Source organism: Salmo salar, chromosome ssa06 (genome assembly GCF_905237065.1).
Source record: "Salmo salar chromosome ssa06, Ssal_v3.1, whole genome shotgun sequence".
NCBI classification, from domain to species: Eukaryota; Metazoa; Chordata; class Actinopteri; order Salmoniformes; family Salmonidae; genus Salmo; species Salmo salar.
The window spans coordinates 26,356,830-26,377,187 of NC_059447.1; the positions used below are offsets into that span (position 1 = coordinate 26,356,830).

The 20,358-nt window shown below is 44.5% G+C and overlaps 1 protein-coding gene across 1 annotated transcript in view; it reads left to right on the forward strand.

Moving 5' to 3' along the window:
- The window catches only part of LOC106606774 (calcium-binding mitochondrial carrier protein SCaMC-3), a 38,306-nt gene that overhangs the window by 11,751 nt on the left and 6,197 nt on the right, over positions 1-20,358 (forward strand). The window contains exons 2-9 of the mRNA XM_014203132.2: positions 11,878-12,001; positions 12,755-12,842; positions 13,055-13,166; positions 13,545-13,703; positions 13,891-14,043; positions 14,512-14,625; positions 14,764-14,931; positions 18,629-18,779. Of these exons, the coding sequence (XP_014058607.2) occupies positions 11,878-12,001; positions 12,755-12,842; positions 13,055-13,166; positions 13,545-13,703; positions 13,891-14,043; positions 14,512-14,625; positions 14,764-14,931; positions 18,629-18,779 (1,069 nt within the window). The remainder of the gene's footprint in view (positions 1-11,877; positions 12,002-12,754; positions 12,843-13,054; positions 13,167-13,544; positions 13,704-13,890; positions 14,044-14,511; positions 14,626-14,763; positions 14,932-18,628; positions 18,780-20,358) is intronic.

A 20,358-nucleotide genomic window follows, 5' to 3' on the forward strand; every position in this document is an offset into this window, starting at 1 on the left:
GGAGCGGGACACTAATCATGATGCCCTCCGATGAACCATCAAACAGGCAAGGCGTCAAAACAGGACTATGTACTTTCGGTCACTGTGGGGAAAATGTTGTCGATGCACTCATTAATGAAGCCGGTGACTGATGTGGTAAACTCCTCAATGCCATCAAATGAATCTGAGGACATAATTCAGTCTGTGCTAGCGAAACAGTCCTCTAGTTTAAACTGTCATCACCAGGGATTTGGGATACTACTGTGTCACTGCGCGTCTGCACAATGTCATGAGTTCAACTCAGCCTGGCTGGCAGAATGGCTGGATTTCTGACTACTAAAGTCATCTCTTTTGCAGGACATTTTCCATTCAGTCCAGATAATATGGTTATGATAGTAGTTGATGATTGGGGATTTCTCTTCACTTAAAATTCTATACACCTTGCATCTGTGGTGTGCATAAACCGATTAGAAAAGTCCCCACAGAGGCCAGTAGAGCCACATAGCCCAGTAGAGCCACAGAGCCCAGTAGAACCACAGAGCCCAGTAGAGCCACAGAGCCCAGTAGAGCCACAGAGCCCAGTAGAGCCACATAGCCCAGTAGAGCCACATAGCCCAGTAGAGCCACATAGCCCAGTAGAGCCGTAGAGCCACAGAGGCCAGTAGAGCCACATAGCCCAGTAGGGCTACATAGCCCAGTAGAGCCACATAGCCCAGTAGAGCCGTAGAGCCACAGAGGCCAGTAGAGGCACATAGCCCAGTAGGGCCACATAGCCCAGTAGAGCCACATAGCCCAGTAGAGCCAGAGAGCCTCGCCGGATTCAAGGGACTCAAAATACATACTACCGTGCTCTGAGAACGTAAACTGGAACACAGGAGGGTCGGCGTATGAGTCCAAATCAATGTATGCGAAACGAAGCACAGAGGTCACTTCTCGAATACATACTCTGTTGTGCATCATTTGAAGTATGCATTGATGCAAGCTTCAATGCCAAGTATGCACAGAAATATGATGCAACCACGTAAAAAATTATGCAACATTTCTTGAAATCAATGGCGGCCGTTATTTGAGCAAAAGAGAGAGAAAATAAACGTGAACATTTTGTAATTATGTCATGGTATAAATCCATGACATAATTAGCTAAATATGCAGGTTTAAAAATATATACTTCTGTGTATTGATTTTAAGAAAGGCATTGATGTTTATGGTTAGGTACAGTCGTGCAACGATTGTGCTTTTTTCACAAATGTGCTTTTGTTAAATCATCCCCTGTTTGGCGAAGTTGGCTGTCTTTGTTAGGAAGAAATAGTTGAAACACTGTTCGCAACGAGCCAGGCTGCCCAAACTGCTGCATATACCCTGACTCTGTTGCAAGAGGTGACACATTTTCCCTATAACTTTTTAAGGTATAGGGGGCAGTATTTTCGATTTCGGATGAAAAGCGTGCCAAGAGTAAACTGCCTAATACTCGGGCCGAGAGTCAAATATTTGCAGATTATTAGTAGATTTGGATAGAAAACACCCTGAAGTTTCTAAAACTGTTTGAATGGTGTCTGTGAGTATTACAGAACTCATATGGCAGGCAAAAACCTGAGAAAAATCCAACCAGGAAGTGGGAAATCTGATGCTTGTAGTCTTTTCAAGTCATTGCCTATCTAACACACTGTGACTTAGGGTTCATTTTGCACTTCCTAAGGCTTCCACTAGATGTCAACAGTCTTTAGAACCTTGTTTCAGGCTTTTGCAGTGAACAGAGAGCGAACAAGAAGGCCGGGAAGTTGGTGACTCAGAAAATGACATGAGTTCAGTGGCGCGCATTCACGTGATGAGGTAGCTGTGTTCCATAACGTTTTTCAAGACATTGGAATCGTCCGGTTGGAATATTATTGAAGTTTTATGTTAAAAAGGCCCTAAAGACTGATGCTATACAACATTTGACATGTTTCTAAGAACGTAAAGAAAACTTTTTTTGACTTTTCGTCGTGAAATTTTCAGCGTGCTTCCTACATTTGGAGTAGCTTACTGAACGCGCAAACAACAAGGAGGTATTTGGACATAAATTATGGCCTTTCGAACAAAACAACATTTATTGTGGACCTGGGATTCCTGGAAGTGCCTTCTGATGAAGATCATCAAAGGTAAGTGAATATTTATAATGCTATTTATGATTTTAGATGACTCCAAAATGGCGGGTATCTGTATTGCCTGATGTATTTTTCTGAGCGCCGTACTCAGATTATTGCAAAGTGTGCTTTCCCCGTGAAGCTTTTTTGAAATCTGTCACAGCGGTTGCATTAAGAAGATGTTTATCTATAATTCTTTGAATGACAGTTTAATATTTTATCAACGTTTATGATGAGTATTTTTGTAAATTGTTGTGCTGATTCACCGGAAGTTTTGGAGGCAAAATGTTTTCTGAACATCACGCGCCAATGTAAAATGGTTTTTTTGGATATAAATATGAACTTTATCGAACAAAACATACATGTATTGTGTAACATTGAGTCCTAGGAGTGTCATCTGATGAAGTTCGTCAAAGGTTAGTGCTTAATTTTAGCTGTATTTCTGTTTTTTGTGACCCCTCTCCTGCTTGGAAAATGTCTGTGTGGTTTTTCTTGTGTTAGCACTGTCCTAACATAATCTAACTTTATGCTTTCACCGTAAAGCCTTTTTGAAATTGGACAATGTGGTTGGATTAAGGAGAGGTGTATCTTTAAAATGGTGTAAAATAGTTGTATGTTTGAGAAAACTGAATTATGACATTTTGTTGTTTTGAATTTGCCGCCCTGATATTTCACTGGCTGTTGAATAGTGTGAACCGTGGGTGGGACGGTAGCGTTCCACGTAGCCTTGAGAAGTTAAAAGAAATTCATGTTAGCAGGCAATATTAACTAAATATGCAGGTTTAAAAATATATACTTTTGTATTGATTTTAAGAAAGACATTGATGTTTATGGTTAGGTACACGTTGGAGCAATGACAGTCATTTTTCGCGAATGCGCACCGCATCGATTATAATGAACGCAGGACAGTCTAGATAAACTAGTAATATCATCAACCATGTGTAGTTAACAAGTGATTATGATCGATTGATTGCTTTTTATAAGAGAAGTTTAATGCTAGCTAGCAACTTACCTTGGCTTCTTACTGCATTCGCGTAACAGGCAGGCTCCTCGTGGAGTGCAATGTAAAGCAGGTGGTTAGAGCATTGGACTAGTTAACCGTAAGGTTGCAAGATTGAATCCCTGAGCTGACAAGGTAAAAATCTGTCGTTCTGCCCCTGAACAAGGCAGTTAACCCACCGTTCCTAGGCCGTCATTGAAAATAAGAATGTGTTCTTAACTGACTTGTCTAGTTAAATAAAGGTGTACATCTTTTTTTTAAATAAAGAAAAAAAATCGGCAGATCGGTGTCCAAAAATACAGATTACCGATTGTTATGAAAACTAGAAAACGGCCCCAATTAATCGGCCATTCCGATTAATCGGTCGACCTCTTGCACATACAGTGCCTTCAGAAAGTATTCACAATCCTTGACTTTTTCTGCATTTTGTTGTGTTACAGCCTGAATTTAAAATGGATGAAATTGAGATTTAGTGTCACTGGCCTACACACAATACCCCATAATGTCAAAGTGGAATCATGTTCTTTGAAATTTTAACCAATTACTTAAAAATGAAAAGCTGAAATGTCTTGAGTCAATAAGTATTTAACCCCTTTGTTATGGCACGCTTAAATATGTTCAGGAGTAAAAATCTGCTTAACAAGTCACATAATAAGTTGCATGGACTTAGTCTGTATGCAAAAATAGTGTTTAACATGATTTTTGAATGATTACCTCATCTCTATACCCCACACACACAATTATCTCTAAGGTCCCTCAGTCGAGTAGTGAATTTCAAACATTGATTCAACCACAAGACCAGGGAGGTTTTACAATGCCTCACAAAGAAGGGCACCTATTGGTAGATGGGTAAAAAAAAGCAGACATTGAATAACCCTTTGAGCATGGCGAAGTTATTAATTACACTTTGGATGGTGTATCAATACACACAGTCACTACATAGATACAGGCGTCCTTCCTAACTTAGTTGCTGAGAGGAAGGAAACCGCTCAGGGATTTCACCATGAGGCAAATGGTGATTTAAAAAAAGTTACAGTTTAATGGCTGTGACAGGTGTAAACTGAGGATGGATCAACAACATTGTAGTTACTCTACATTACTAACCTAAATGACAGAGTGAAAAGAAGGAAGCCTGTAACAGAATAAAAATACAACAAAACATGCATCCTTTTAGAAATAAGGCACTAAAGTAAAACTGCAAAGAAATTGGCAAAGAAATCAACTTTATGCCCTGAATACAAAGCATTAGGTTTGGGACAAATCCAACACAACACATAACTGAGTAGCACTCTTCACATTTTCAAGCATGGTGGTGGCTGCATTATGTTATGGGAATGCTTGTCATCGGCAAGGACTAGGGAGTTCTGAAACGGAATAGAGCTCACACAAATACACATCGACTGGGATATTCTGTAATGATGTCAGTGATCACTGTGCAATTGCTTGTGTTAGAAAACAAAAATGACCAAAGCCAAACCCCGTTATATTTTTAAAAGACATTTTAGACAGTTTGATGAGCAAGCGATCTTATATGATCTGTACCATAATATTGACAGAGTAAGTCTGATTCCCGATGTTGACACTGCCTGGGACTATTTTTAACTGAAATTTGTGTCGATTTGTGATAAGCATGCCCCTGTGAAGAAGTTTAGAATCAGTGGAAGGGACAGTCCCTGGTTTTCAGATAACTTGGCAGAATTAATTAGAAAGAGAAACATCTCTTGGGCTTAAGCTAGACATACAAATACTCCTGTTGACTGGGCCTCCTTCAGAGCGCTAAGAAACAAATGCACAGGATTGATCAGGAAGTCCAAATCAGATGACTATTTAAATGCAGTCACAGAGAACCTAAACAACCCTGCCAAGTTCTGGAAACTATTTAAATCAGTGTCAGGTTCTAATGTATCCTCTGGCCTTCCTGACCATTTAATGATGGATTCTAATGAAGTGAAGGATAAAGCCCATGTTGTAGGGGCTTTTAACAGGCACTTACATTTACATTTACATTTACATTTAAGTCATTTAGCAGACGCTCTTATCCAGAGCGACTTACAAAATGGTGCATTCACCTTATGGGGGGGGGGTTAGAAGGATTACTTTATCCTATCCTAGGTATTCCTTAAAGAGGTGGGGTTTCAGGTGTCTCCGGAAGGTGGTGATTGACTCCGCTGTCCTGGCGTCGTGAGGGAGCTTGTTCCACCATTGGGGTGCCAGAGCAGCGAACAGTTTTGACTGGGCTGAGCGGGAACTGTGCTTCCTCAGAGGTAGGGGGGCCAGCAGGCCAGTGGTGGATGAACGCAGTGCCCTTGTTTGGGTGTAGGGCCTGATCAGAGCCTGAAGGTATGGAGGTGCCGTTCCCTTCACAGCTCCGTAGGCAATCACCATGGTCTTGTAGCGGATGCGAGCTTCAACTGGAAGCCAGTGGAGAGAGCGGAGGAGCGGGGTGACGTGAGAGAACTTGGGAAGGTTGAACACCAGACGGGCTGCGGCGTTCTGGATGAGTTGTAGGGGTTTAATGGCACAGGCAGGGGGGCCCAGCCAACAGCGAGTTGCAGTAATCCAGACGGGAGATGACAAGTGCCTGGATTAGGACCTGCGCCGCTTCCTGTGTGAGGCAGGGTTGTACTCTGCGAATGTTGTAGAGCATGAACCTACAGGATCGGGTCACCGCCTTGATGTTAGTGGAGAACGACAGGGTGTTGTCCAGGATCACGCCAAGGTTCTTAGCACTCTGGGAGGAGGACACAAGGGAGTTGTCAACCGTGATGGCGAGATCATGGAACGGGCAGTCCTTCCCCGGGAGGAAGAGCAGCTCCGTCTTGCCGAGGTTCAGCTTGAGCTGGTGATCCGTCATCCACACTGATATGTCTGACAGACATGCAGAGATGCGATTCGCCGCCTGGTTATCAGAAGGGGGGAAAGGAGAAGATTAGTTGTGTGTCGTCTGCATAGCAATGATAGGAGAGACCATGTGAGGATATGACAGAGCCAAGTGACTTGGTGTATAGCGAGAATAGGAGAGGGCCTAGAACAGAGCCCTGGGGGACACCAGTGGTGAGAGCGCATGGTGCGGAGACAGATTCTCGCCACGCCACCTGGTAGGAGCGACCTGTCAGGTAGGACGCAATCCAAGCGTGGGCCGCGCCGGAGATGCCCAACTCGGAGAGGGTGGAGAGGAGGATCTGATGGTTCACAGTATCAAAGGCAGCAGATAGGTCTAGAAGGATGAGAGCAGAGGAGAGAGAGTTAGCTTTAGCAGTGCGGAGAGCCTCCGTGACACAGAGAAGAGCAGTCTCAGTGGAATGCCCAGTCTTGAAACCTGACTGATTAGGATCAAGAAGGTCATTCTGAGAGAGATAGCAGGAGAGCTGGCCAAGGACGGCACGTTCAAGAGTTTTGGAGAGAAAAGAAAGAAGGGATACTGGTCTGTAGTTGTTGACATCGGAGGGATCGAGTGTAGGTTTTTTTCAGAAGGGGTGCAACTCTCGCTCTCTTGAAGACGGAAGGGACGTAGCCAGCGGTCAAGGATGAGTTGATGAGCGAGGTGAGGAAGGGGAGAAGGTCTCCGGAAATGGTCTGGAGAAGAGAGGAGGGGATAGGGTCAAGTGGGCAGGTTGTTGGGCGGCCGGCCGTCACAAGACGCGAGATTTCATCTGGAGAGAGAGGGGAGAAAGAGGTCAAAGCACAGGGTAGGGCAGTGTGAGCAGGACCAGCGGTGTCGTTTGACTTAGCAAACGAGGATCGGATGTCGTCAACCTTCTTTTCAAAATGTTTGACGAAGTCATCCGCAGAGAGGGAGGAGGGGGGGAGGGGGAGGAGGATTCAGGAGGGAGGAGAAGGTAGCAAAGAGCTTCCTAGGGTTAGAGGCAGATGCTTGGAATTTAGAGTGGTAGAAAGTGGCTTTAGCAGCAGAGACAGAAGAGGAGAATGTAGAGAGGAGTGAGTGAAAGGATGCCAGGTCCACAGGGAGGAGAGTTTTCCTCCATTTCCGCTCGGCTGCCCGGAGCCCTGTTCTGTGAGCTCGTAGTGAGTCGTCGAGCCACGGAGCAGGAGGGGAGGACCGAGCCGGCCTGGAGGATAGGGGACAGAGAAAATCAAAGGATGCAGAAAGGGAGGAGAGGAGGTTGGATAAGGTTTGAGCAGAGGGAAGAGATGATAGGATGGAAGAGGAGAGAGTAGCGGGAGAGAGAGAGCGAAGGTTGGGACGGCGCAATACCATCCGAGTAGGGGCAGAGTGAGAAGTGTTGGATGAGAGCAAGAGGGAAAAGGATACAAGGTAGTGGTCGGAGATTTGGAGGGGAGTTGCAATGAGATTAGTGGAAGAACAGCATCTAGTAAAGATGAGGTCAAGCGTATTGCCTGCCTTGTGAGTAGGGGGGGAAGGTGAGAGGGTGAGGTCAAAAGAGGAGAGGAGTGGAAAGAAGGAGGCAGAGAGGAATGAGTCAAAGGTAGACGTGGGGAGGTTAAAGTCACCCAGAACTGTGAGAGGTGAGCCATCCTCAGGAAAGGAACTTATCAAGGCGTCAAGCTCATTGATGAACTCTCCAAGGGAACCTGGAGGGCGATAAATGATAAGGATGTTAAGCTTGAAAGGGCTGGTAACTGTGACAGCATGGAATTCAAATGAGGAGATAGACAGATGGGTCAGGGGAGAAAGAGAGAATGTCCACTTGGGAGAGATGAGGATTCCAGTGCCACCACCCCGCTGGCTCGATGCTCTAGGGGTATGCGAGAACACGTGGGCAGACGAAGAGAGAGCAGTAGGAGTAGCAGTGTTATCTGTGGTAATCCATGTTTCCGTCAGCGCCAGGAAGTCTAGGGACTGGAGGGTAGCATAGGCTGAGATGAACTCAGCCTTGTTGGCTGCAGACCGGCAGTTCCAGAGGCTGCCGGAGACCTGGAACTCCACGTGGGTCGTGCGCGCTGGGACCACCAGGTTAGAGTGGCAGTGGCCACGCGGTGTGAAGCGTTTGTATGGCCTGTGCAGAGAGGAGAGAACAGGGATAGACAGACACATAGTTGACAAGCTACAGAAGTGTTGTTTCTTGTATTATTGTCTCCTGTGTCTTTAGAGAACTGTTTCACTTTGATATCCTTTTTCTTCTGTCCTGATTTTCTCTTTCTTTTCTTCTGTTAACTAGATATTCTTTGTTGTTCTTCGTATCTTCACTTCATATCTGCTGGTTCAGTTTTGATAATGGTGGGGCCCAGGCCTCTAATGTAAGCTCTGTTATAGTCAACTATGATATAGGCCCTCATGTGATCCATTTTAACTTTGAGCCTGTCTTATACTGAGGTCTATAAAGCACTAAAGGCAATAGACACGACAAAGTCTGCAGGTCCAGACAACCTGGACCCCCAACTCTTTAAGATAGCAGCTGGTATTATTACTGAGTCTGTGGCTCACATTTTCAACTTTAATCTCTTGACCAATTACATACCCAGCATTTGGAAATCAGCTTATGTCATCCCACTGCTAACGGGTGGAGATCCTTCAGATGCTAATAACTATCGTCCTATCTCTAAACTCCCTATCCTGGCCAAAGTCTATGAATCCCTAGTGAACTCACAGTTAAAAAAACTTCTTAATTGAAAATAACATACTGAGCGGGGTTCAGACTGGCTTTAGATCGGGGCACAACACCACAACTGCAGTTATGGCAGTGGCAAATTACATCATTAATGGACTTGATAAAAAGCAACATTGTGGTGCTCTGTTTGTGGATTTATCAAAGGCCTTTGATTCAGTTGACCATGAATTGTTGCTAGCTAGACTCAGAAACATTGGTCTCAGTGAAGGGGCAGTAAATTGGTTTAGGAACTATCTTTCTGACAGAACACAATGTGTATATACTGACAATCACAAGTCTAGCTTTCTTGAGATTAATAGAGATGTGCCCCAGGGTTCCATTTTAGCTCCTGTGTTGTTCTCAATTTGTATTAATGATTTGGGAAATTAGATGCAACCAGCAAAGTTACATCTATATGTAGATGTTACAGTTATATATTAATGTGCTCCTTCTCTGGTTCAGGCTGTTGAAGAGCTCCAGACTGCTTTTCAGTCACTGCAGGCCTCCCTTTATGGTCTCAAACTGGTCTTGAATATACAAAAAACTAAATTCATGACCTTTACCAGAGCTAGAACTCTGCCAGAGAACATGAGCATTGTCACATCTGGTGGCTTATCCATTGAAAAAGTGTCATCCTACAAATACCTAGGTATTTGGTTGGATGACAAGTTGTCCTTTAAAGTTCATGTGGATAATCTTGTGACAAAGCTTAAATTGAAATTGTGTTTTTATTTTGGTAAAAGCTTGCTTCCCGCTTATGGCTAGAAAGAAGCTTGTTCACGCCACTTTTCTCTCTGTAATTGATTATGGTGACTTGTTGTATATGCATGCAACCTCCTCCGTCTTACAGAGACTGGACTCTGTTTATCATGCATCCTTGCGCTTTATTACAAATGCCAAGTCACTCATCCACCATTGCACAATGTACCATTGCACAATGGTAGGTTGGACCTCACTTTATATGCGCAGAAAGATACATTTGTATGTGTTCATCTACAAAACCCTTTCGGGTAAACTCCCTCTTTACCTCTGTAGTCTGGTCTCCTTCACCACCAGCAGTTACCATACCCAGTCTGCTAGGTGGTTGCTACTTAAAGTCCCCAGGACATTCACGGTATTAGGCAAGACTGCCTTCTCTTCTTGTGCACCAGATGCATGGAATAATCTACAATCCATGCTTCATCTAGATATGTTAGTGCCACTGAATGAATTTAAAATATTGATGGGATGTTACGGAGGAGTGTAAATGCTTTTATTAGGCTGGATCATGTTGTTGTATTGTTGTATGTTTTAATTCTGTAATGTATTGATTGTTTCTGCCTTCTTGGCCAAGTCTCCCTTGAAAAAGAGACTCTGGGTCTCAGTGTGCTTTTCCTGGTTAAATAAAGGTTAAATAAAATTGAAAAAAGAGCTAAGCACAGGCAGAATCCTAAAGGAAAATCTGGTTCAGTCTACTTTCCAACAGACACTGGGAGACAAATTCACCTTTCAGCGGGAAAATAACCTAAAACACAAAGCCAAATATACACTGGAGTTGCTTATTAAGACAACATTGAATGTTTGTGAGTGGCTTAGTTACAGTTTTGACTTAAATCGGCTTGAAAATCTATAGAAAATATTGTACAATCCAGGTGTGTTAAGCTCTTAGATACTTACCCAGAAAGACACTCAGCTATAATCGCTGCCAAAGGTGATTCAAATATGAATGATTCAGGGGTGTGTTTTTACTTTGTCATTATGGGGTATTGTATGTAGATATGTGATAGAAAACAATCAATTTAATCAATTTTGAATTCAGGCTGTAACACAACAAAATAAATCAAGGGGTATGAATACTTTCTGAAGGCACTGTAGGTGATAGTGCACTTGCTTTAAGTAACACTCACACAGAAGCACACAGATAGCACTCCTCAGGTTACATTTAATCAGTAATTTAGGTTAGCATAAAGGAAATTAGTTTAGGAGATCACTCCACCACACTCAGTAGTTTAGTTTAGCATCACTCCTTTCACATAGCATCATCCCTCCCCAGCCATGCAGCAGATTAGTTTAGCATTATCTCCACACTCAAATAGTAGGCTAGTTTAGCTAAGCGTCATCACCCACAGCTGTGCTTGTCCTTCAAATCTCCTCTGGGAGTTTTCAGACACCACAGGCAATATCACTCTAGACCAGAATGTATTTGTTTGGGAATGCTTAAATAAACTTTGCTCTGATTATATTTGTGTCATGGAGGGAGGGGGCCAATTCAAAGGCATACATAAAGTTATACTTGTCATGTGTTATACAGACAGCTTCCATCAGCTACACTTAGAGGTTACAATTCAAGCATTTATACCTGACAGAAAATTGAAATGGTGAGGATAAGTGGAAGGATAAGTAGGATAATCTCATTTGAATTTCATAAGAATATGCAAATCCTCCCTGCTATCTCATTAACAATGTCAAGGATTTTGTGGATTCTTGAACTGCTTATTCATCGTGGATGTATTCATAAAAAATACAAGACGGACAGACTCAGAAAGAACCCCTTGATAGGCTTAGACAAGATTCTGAAAACGTTGCTGCCAAGATTGAGCAAAATCTCTCCTTTCCGTGTGTGTGTGTGTGTGTGTGTGTGTTGGTCAAGTGCATTGGTTCAGGTCAGATTCCAGTAGCATGTGACTGTTACTGAAGATTAACTGGACACTGGGCACAGGAGTGAAGCGGATTATGACGAGGTCAGAGTAGGGGTTCTCTCACTCTCGCTCTCTTGCTCTCTCTCTATACTATTCTCTCGCTCTTCCTTTCTCACTCTTGTTCTCTCTCTATTCTTTCTTTCTCTCTCTCTCTCTTCCTTTCTTCCTCTCCTTGTTTGAGGAAGCACTAGAGAGGATGAATATAGAACAGTTCTGCTGATTGTTTTATGTTTGCAGGTTATGATCTTGTAAAACTGACCTTTAAAAGGTAATAACAATAGGCTTTGTTGTCATTTCTCACGCACTCCTTCCTGCTTCTTCCCTTCACTCCATTTACCTCTCACCCCCCTCAAACTATCACCTTACCCTAAGTCTCACCCCTGGCCCCAACCCACCCCACACTTTTTCACCTTGTCACATCCCCCTCAACCTCTCTCTCACCCCCTGTCCCCTACACTGTTTGACCCTTCACCCCCTCCCTATCTGCTATTTTTACCCCTCCTCTCACCCCAATCCTACTCCTGCAGATAGTGCGTGAGAGTGACACCAACCATGATGGCTTGCTGGACTTTGAGGAGTTCTCTCAGTACCTGTGGGCCCACGAAAAGGAACTGCGGCTCATGTTCCACACACTGGACCGCAACCACGACGGTCGGCATGGCCACCTCACTCACACACGCACATGCATACACATTTACATTTTACATTTTAGTCATTTAGCAGACATTCTTATCCAGAGTGACATACAGTTAATGCATTCACACACACAGAAAATAAGTATTTAAATAACATTATAAACTGGGTGGTTCGAGGCCTGAATGCTGATTGGCTGACAGCCGTGGTGTATCAGACAGTATACCACGGGTATGACAAAACATATATTTTTACTGCTCTAATTAAGTTGGTAACCAGTTTAAAATAGCAGTAAGGCACCTCTGGGGTTTGTGGTATATGGCCAATATACCACGGCTAAGGGCTGTATCCAGGCACTCCGCGTTGTGTCGTGCGTAAGAACAGCCCTTAGCCGTGGTATGTTGGCCATATACCACACCCCCCCGGGCCTTATTACTTAAATAATCATGCATTTGAACCCAAGTCTGATCTAAACACACATAAGTAGACATATGTAGGAGGGCCACTTGGATACAATGTCCTTTCACTCACAAAACACTGTTTAAATTGTTCATACATGCACAGAGCATTCTATGTCACATTGCACTGGTATGGTAATTTATCCGAATGTGTGGTATGACTGCATGAATGGTATTTAGTATCATACCACATTAATGCATGTAGTTCACAAAGTAGCCACACACACACACATCACTGTGCTCTAACTGTACTATATGCCTGTATGTACATATTACATATTGTGGGCACTGATGGGATTCACTGTTTATGCAGGGCGCATTGATGTCGGGGAGATTCAACAATCGCTGCACAACCTGGGACTGGAGGTGTCCACAGAACACGCCATCAAAATACTACAGAGGTGTGTGTTTGTGTGTGTGTGTGTGTGTGTGTGTGTGTGTGTGTGTGTGTGTGTGTGTGTGTGTGTGTGTGTGTGTGTGTGTGTGTGTGTGTGTGTGTGTGTGTGTGTGTGTGTGTGTGTGTGTGTTTATAAGCTTGTCTGTGTGTCTTTATGTCTATGTGTGTGTGTGTGCGTGCGTGTGTGTGTTGACACTGCTCTGTGTGTTCTCTCAGTATGGACAGGGACGGCACCATGACTATCAACTGGAATGAGTGGCGAGATCACTTTCTGTTTAACCCTCTTCACAACATGGAGGGCATCGCCCGCTACTGGAAACATTCTCTGGTCAGTCAGTACTGCCTAACTATGACTTCTATCTCTACACTCTCTGGTCAGTCAGTACTGCCTATCTATGCCTTCTATCTCTACACTGGTTTAGATCTTTGCTTGACATGAAGTAGCACAGATATCATTACATGGAATTTTCAATTATTTATGTAATAAAATGTAATTACAGAGTAGCTATAGAAACTAATAATTACAACTGTGGCCATTTTCTCGATCTATGTTATATAGTTTACATTGTTTCTGATGCTTTATCCAGGAATTTTAGTTTGGTAACCTTAGAGAAGGGATCATGTAATATACATTTGGTGAATACAGATAGTTCTGGATGTCAATCAAGTTTATTTCACTTACCAGTGTTTCTCTGTGATTTCTCAGATGTTTGACATCGGAGAGCACATGACAGTGCCGCCAGAGTTTTCCCAACAAGAGCGCCAGTCGGGGGTAGTGTGGAGGCAGCTGGTTGCCGGGGCGATGGCAGGGGCGGTGTCACGTACAGGAACCGCACCCCTCGACCGTCTCAAGGTCTTCCTACAGGTGAAGGGTTACTGTTGTGTTTACTACAGACTCAGAGGTTAGAGGTCAGTGCAGTGCTGATTAGTAGAATTAGGTGTGCTAGAGCAGGGCTGGAACAAAAGCCTGCACATCCAGTAGCTCTCCAGGAGGAGGGTTAGTCCTGATGTACAGAATGTTATTAGAGTTACTGACCCTGCTGTCTCTCTAGGTGCATGGCTCCAGCTCTAGGGGGATCAACCTGTGGACAGGGCTGAGGGGGATGGTCCAGGAGGGGGGTGTACGAGCCCTCTGGAGGGGCAACGGCATCAACGTCCTCAAAATAGCCCCAGAGTCTGCCATCAAGTTCATGGCCTACGAACAGGTGAGGGAAGAGGACTGTACACACCTGTATACAAATGTGGGTGTAAGAGGCACCAGAGGTTGATTTGGATTTATTACGGACCAATGTAAGGAGAACACTGATACACACATCTGTAAACAAGTTCTGGTGTATGGGGTAGTCATTAGTGAAGCATAGGAATGAAGGAGTCACACACCCACACTGAGGTGTGAAATGTTGCTCACACACACTCTGTTTCTCACCCTGTCAGACACACCCTGTGTCTCTACGTGTTGTGTCTCTGACTCTCCTCCTCCACCCCAGTGTGACTCACGTATTCCCTCCCCATCCCCATCTCCCCAATCTACACCTCCCCCTCACTTTATATCCCTGCCTCTCCCACCTCCCACAATCTATCCCCCTCACCCCTTAATCCCTGTATATCCCTGCCTCTCTTCCACCTGCCTGTCTCTCCTCTCCCCCCTGTCTCCCCTGACTCCTCCATCTTAGATCAAGTGGTTGATCCGGGGCAGAAATGAAGCGGGTACTCTGCGGGTGCAGGAGAGGTTCATCGCTGGCTCTCTGGCTGGAGCCACCGCACAGACCATCATCTACCCTATGGAGGTGAGCGAGGGGAGACAGACCGACAGAAAGATAGACAGACTTTTTATTGAAAAAAGAAACAGGATTTTCTCTAATTTTGCTTCTCTTCCTTGCACACCCTCTCTCTTTCCCCTTTCTCCTCCCTTTCTCCCTCCCCAGGTGCTGAAAACTCGTCTGACCCTGAGGAAGACTGGCCAGTACTCTGGCATTGTAGACTGTGCCCGTCAGATCCTGAGGAAGGAGGGGGTGCGAGCCTTCTACAGGGGCTACGTGCCCAACACACTTGGCATCATACCGTATGCTGGCATAGACCTGGCCGTCTACGAGGTGTGTGTAAGAAAGTGTGTGTGTGTGTGAGAGAGAGAGAGAGAGAGTAGGAGAGAGACCGTCATCAAAATTTTTAAACGTATATATTTTTCACACCTTTATATGTTTTAATAAAATCAACTATATGCACTGAGCTTGTCTGATGCTTTAAGCACACTGCTTGATGAAATAATTAAGACACACAAATGACTCAAGAGGCAGCCAGAGATCAAGATAACCAGAATTTAAAAAATCTGTTCTCGACCCTCCTCCTCCCGCTGCTGCTAGCCTTCGTAGATTCTGCTCGGAACGCTCCTGAAGTTGCCGGTAATAGGATAGAATGATGGACTGTGCCATGGCCTCTGCAATGTTTTAGTCCACTGAGACAGGCACGAGTCAGACAAGTGTCTCGTCGACAAACAGCCTATCGACCAAGCAATCGACCAGTCAACTAAATGGGGTCAGCCCTGTGTGTGTGTCTGCCTGCCAGCTGTGTTTGATGTTTTCTGGGAAAGCTAAACCTCATCACTGGCCCTGTCCCTTGTACTCAGGGGAATGCCAGTCAGTATGTATGCTGTTGTTACTGTTGCCCAGCTCTCTCGTAAAAATGACTTTTATGTGTTTAAGTGAACTTTGAGTTTTACTTTTACTAGCAGTCAATGAGCCGTGGTTCTCTTTACTACGTCCTCATTTTTTTTAATGCAATAAAGTATCTGTCAAATAAAAAATGTAGCCTATCTATCCCTTCTCTTATTCCTCTCTCGTTTCTACTCAAATCAAATTTTATTTGTCAAATACACATGGTTAGCAGATGTTAATGCGAGTGTAGCGAAATGCTTGTGCTTCTAGTTCCGACCATGCAGTAATATCTAACAAGTAATCTAACCTAACAATTTCACAACAACTACCTTATATACACAAGTGTAAAGGAATGAATAAGAATATGTACATAAAAATATATGAATGAGTGATGGCCGAACGGCATAGGCAAGATGCAGTAGATGGTATAGAGTACAGTATATACATATGAGATGAGTAATGTAGGGTATGTAAACATTAGTGGCATTGTTTAAAGTGGCTAGTGATACATAACATCAAGATGGCAAGATGCAGTAGATGGTATAGAGTACAGTATATACATATGAGATGAGTAATGTAGGGTATGTAAACATTATATGAAGTGGCATTGTTTAAAGGGGCTAGTGATACATTTATTACATACATTTTTCCATTATTAAAGTGGCTGGAGTTGAGTCAGTATGTTGGCAGCAGCCACTCAATGTTAGTGAGGGCTGTTTATCAGTCTGATGGCCTTGAGATAGAAGCTGTTTTTCAGTCTCTCGGTCCCCGCTTTGATGCACCTGTACTGACCTCGCCTTCTGGATGATAGCGGGGTGAACAGGCAGTGGCTCGGGTGGTTGTTGTCCTTGATGATCTTTTTGGCCTTCCTGTGACATCGGGTGGTGTAGGTGTCCTGGAGGGCAGGTAGTTTGCCCCCGGTGATGCGTTGTGCAGACCTCACTACCCTCTGGAGAGCCTTACGGTTATGGGCGGAGCAGTTGCCGTACCAGGCGGTGATACAGCCCGACAGGATGCTCTCGATTGTGCATCTGTAAAAGTTTGTGAGTGTTTTTGGTGACAAGCTGAATTTCTTCAGCCTCCTGAGGTTGAAGAGGCGCTGCTACGCCTTCTTCACCATGCTGTCTATGTGGGTGGACCATTTCAGTTTTCCGTGATGTGTACGCCGAGGAACTTAAAACTTTCCACCCTCTCCACTACTGTCCCGTCAATGTGGATAGGAGGCTTCTCCCTCTTCTGTTTCCTGAAGTCCACAATCACCTCCTTTGTTTTGTTGACATTGAGTGTGAGGTTATTTTCCTGACACCACACTCCGAGGGCCCTCACCTCCTCCCTGTAGGCCGTCTCGTCGTTGTTGGTAATCAAGCCTACCACTGTAGTGTCGTCTGCAAACTTGATGATTGAGTTGGAGGCGTGCATGGCCACACAGTCGTGGGTGAACAGGGAGTACAGGAGAGGGCTGAGAACACACCCTTGTGGGGCCCCAGTGTTGAGGATCAGCGGGGTGGAGATGTTGTTACCTACCCTCACCACCTGGGGGCGACCCGTCAGGAAGTCCAGGACCCAGTTGCATAGGGCGGGGTCGAGACCCAGGGTCTCGAGCTTAATGACGAGTTTGGAGGGTACTATGGTGTTAAATGCTGAGCTGTAACCGATGAACAGCATTCTTACATAGGTATTCCTCTTGTCCAGATGGGTTAGGGCAGTGTGCAGTGTGATTGTGATTGCGTCGTCTGTGGACCTATTGGGGCGGTAAGCAAATTTGAGTGGGTCGAGGGTGTCAGGTAGGGTGGAGGTGATATGGTCCTTGACTAGTCTCTCAAAGCACTTCATGATGACAGAAGTGAGTGCTATGGGGCGGTAGTCATTTAGCTCAGTTACCTTAGCTTTCTTGGGAACAGGAACAATGGTGGCCCTCTTGAAGCATGTGGGAACAGCAGACTGGGATAAGGATTGATTGAATATGTCCGTAAACTCACCAGCCAGCTGGTCTGCGCATGCTCTGAGGACGTGGCCGGGGATGCCGTCTGGGCCTGCAGCCTTGCGAGGGTTAACACGTTTAAATGTTTTTCTCACATTGGCTGCAGTGAAGGAGAGCCTGCAGGTTTTGGTAGCGGGCCGTGTCAGTGGCACTGTATTGTCCTCAAAGTGAGCAAAGAAGTTGTTTAGTCTGTCTGGGAGCAAGGCATCGTGATCCGCGACGGGGCTGGTTTTTCTTTTGTAGTCCGTGATTGACTGTAGACCCTGCCACATACCTCTCGTGTCTGAGCCGTTGAATTGCGACTCCACTTTGTCTCTATACTGATGCTTAGCTTGTTTGATTGCCTTGCGGCGGGAACAGCTACACTGTTTGTATTCGGTCATGTTTCCGGTCACCTTGCCCTGATTAAAAGCAGTGGTTCGCACTTTCAGTTTTGCACGAATGCTGCCATCAATCCACGGTTTCTGGTCGGGGAATGTTTTAATAGACGCTGTGGGTACAACATCACCGATGCACTTGCTAATAAACTCGCTCTCCGTGTCAGCGTATTCATTAATGTTGTTGTTCAACATTATGCGGAACATATCCCAGTCCACGTGATCGAAGCAATCTTGAAGCATGGAATCCGATTGGTTGGACCAGCATTGAACAGACCTGTGCGCGGGTGCTTCCTGTTTTAGTTTCTGTCTATAGGCTGGGAGCATCAAAATGGAGTCGTGGTCAGCTTTTCCGAAAGGAGGGCGGGGGAGTGCCTTATATGCGTCGTGGAAGTTAGAATAACAATGATCCAGGGTTTTGCCAGCCCGGGTCGCACAATCGATATGCTGATAGAATTTAGGGAGCCTTGTTTTCAGATTAGCCTTGTTAAAATCCCCAGCTACAATAAATGCAGCCTCAGGATATGTGGTTTCCAGTTTACCTCGAGTCGAATGAAGTTCTTTCAGGGCCGTCGATGTGTCTGCTTGGGGGGGAATATACACAACTGTGATTTTGATCGAAGATAATTCTCTTGGTAGATAATACGGTTGGCATTTGATTGTGAGGAACTCTCACCCCTCTACCCCTCCTCTTTCTCCTCTCTCTTTTCACTCTGTTTACTTTTTCCTTCTCTTTTCTTTCATCTCCTCTTCTCTCTTCCCCTCCCCCTTTCCATCTCAGACTCTGAAGAATGCCTGGCTCCAGCAGTACAGTAAGGGCTCTGCTGACCCGGGGGTGTTGGTACTGCTGGGCTGTGGTACTGTGTCTAGTACCTGTGGACAACTGGCCTCCTACCCCCTGGCTCTCATTAGAACACGTATGCAGGCCCAGGGTGAGACTGGTGTTCAACTGAACTGCAATTATACCTTCTACCTTACTACATAACATAGATGATATTACATAGATAATATAGATTCTATTATATTGTATAACATAATCTATAACAAATGAATTACTACCTACTATGTCAACCTATTACCCTATATCTACAGTGCCTTCGGAAGTATTCAGACCCCTTGACTTTATCCACATTTTGTTACATTACAGCCTTATTCTAAATTATCTTCAGCAATCTACACACAGTACCCCATAATGACAAAGCAAAAACAGGTTGTTAGACATTTTAGCACATTTATTAAAAATAAAAAAACAGAAATACTTTATTTACAGAAGTATTCAGACCCTTTGCTATGAGACTCGATGTTGAGCTCAGGGGCATTGTAGCTCTCTTCACGACAACAGACACAGGTTGGTTCTTTGAAACGGGCGTTTATTGCATTGCTCGTCTTTTTCTCCGATGCATCCACGTCACGCCATGAGAACTATATGTTTGAATGAACACAGTAACGTTGATAAATTATACAGTACTGAAACAAAGAAATACAAATGGCGCTCGGCGCAACAATACAAATGGCGCTTGGCGCTACAATACAAATGGAACTTGGCGCGACTATAAACAAAGTTCTATAGGTTGAACAAAATACCTCGTTGGCTGCTTGTCCTGAAAAGAGGTTCTTGAATTCTTAAAGTCCCTTGAAAGTCCCTTTACTGTCTTTCTTAGCCTCTGCCATCAACAATTATGACTCAGACTAAGATCTGCTTAAGTTAGATTGCACACAGTCAATTAACAAATTCCGTAGCAGTAACACAACAGAGAACGTTAGTTCCGGGATGGAACATAAAAACACAATCAATGGCCTAACGTTAATTTACCTGTTACATCACATTTAAATTCTTATCTATACATCAATAAATTATTTTTTTATTTACTACATCAAATAAACCTTGAATTATGTATTAATCATGCATAGTGAACACAGCATCTATGTAACAACACTTACAGGCATCATGTTTCCATTGATCATCCTTGAGATGTTTCTACAACGTGATTGGTCCACCTGTGGTAAATTCAATTGATTGGACATGATTTGGAAAGGAACACACCTGTCTATATAAGATCCCACAGTTGACAGTGCATGTCAGAGCAAAAACCAAGCCATGAGGTCGAAGGAATTGTCTGTAGAGCTTCAAGACAGGATTGCTTCGAGGCACAGATCTGGGGAAGGGTACTTAAACATTCCTGCAGCATTGAAGGTCCCCAAGAATACAGTGGCCTTCATCATTCTTAAATGGAAGAACTTTGGAACCACCAAGACTGTTCCTAGAGCTGGCCGCCCGGCCAAACTGAGCAATCGGGGGAGAAGGGCCTTGGTCAGGGAGGTGACCAAGAACCCGATAGTCACTATGACAGAGCTCCAGAGTTCCTCTGTGACGATGGGAGACCCTTCCAGAAGGACAACCATCTCTACAGCACTCCACCAATCAGGCCTTTATGGTAGATTGGCCAGATGGAAGCCACTCCTCAGTAAAAGGCACATGACAGCCCGCTTGGAGTTTGCCAAAAGGCACCT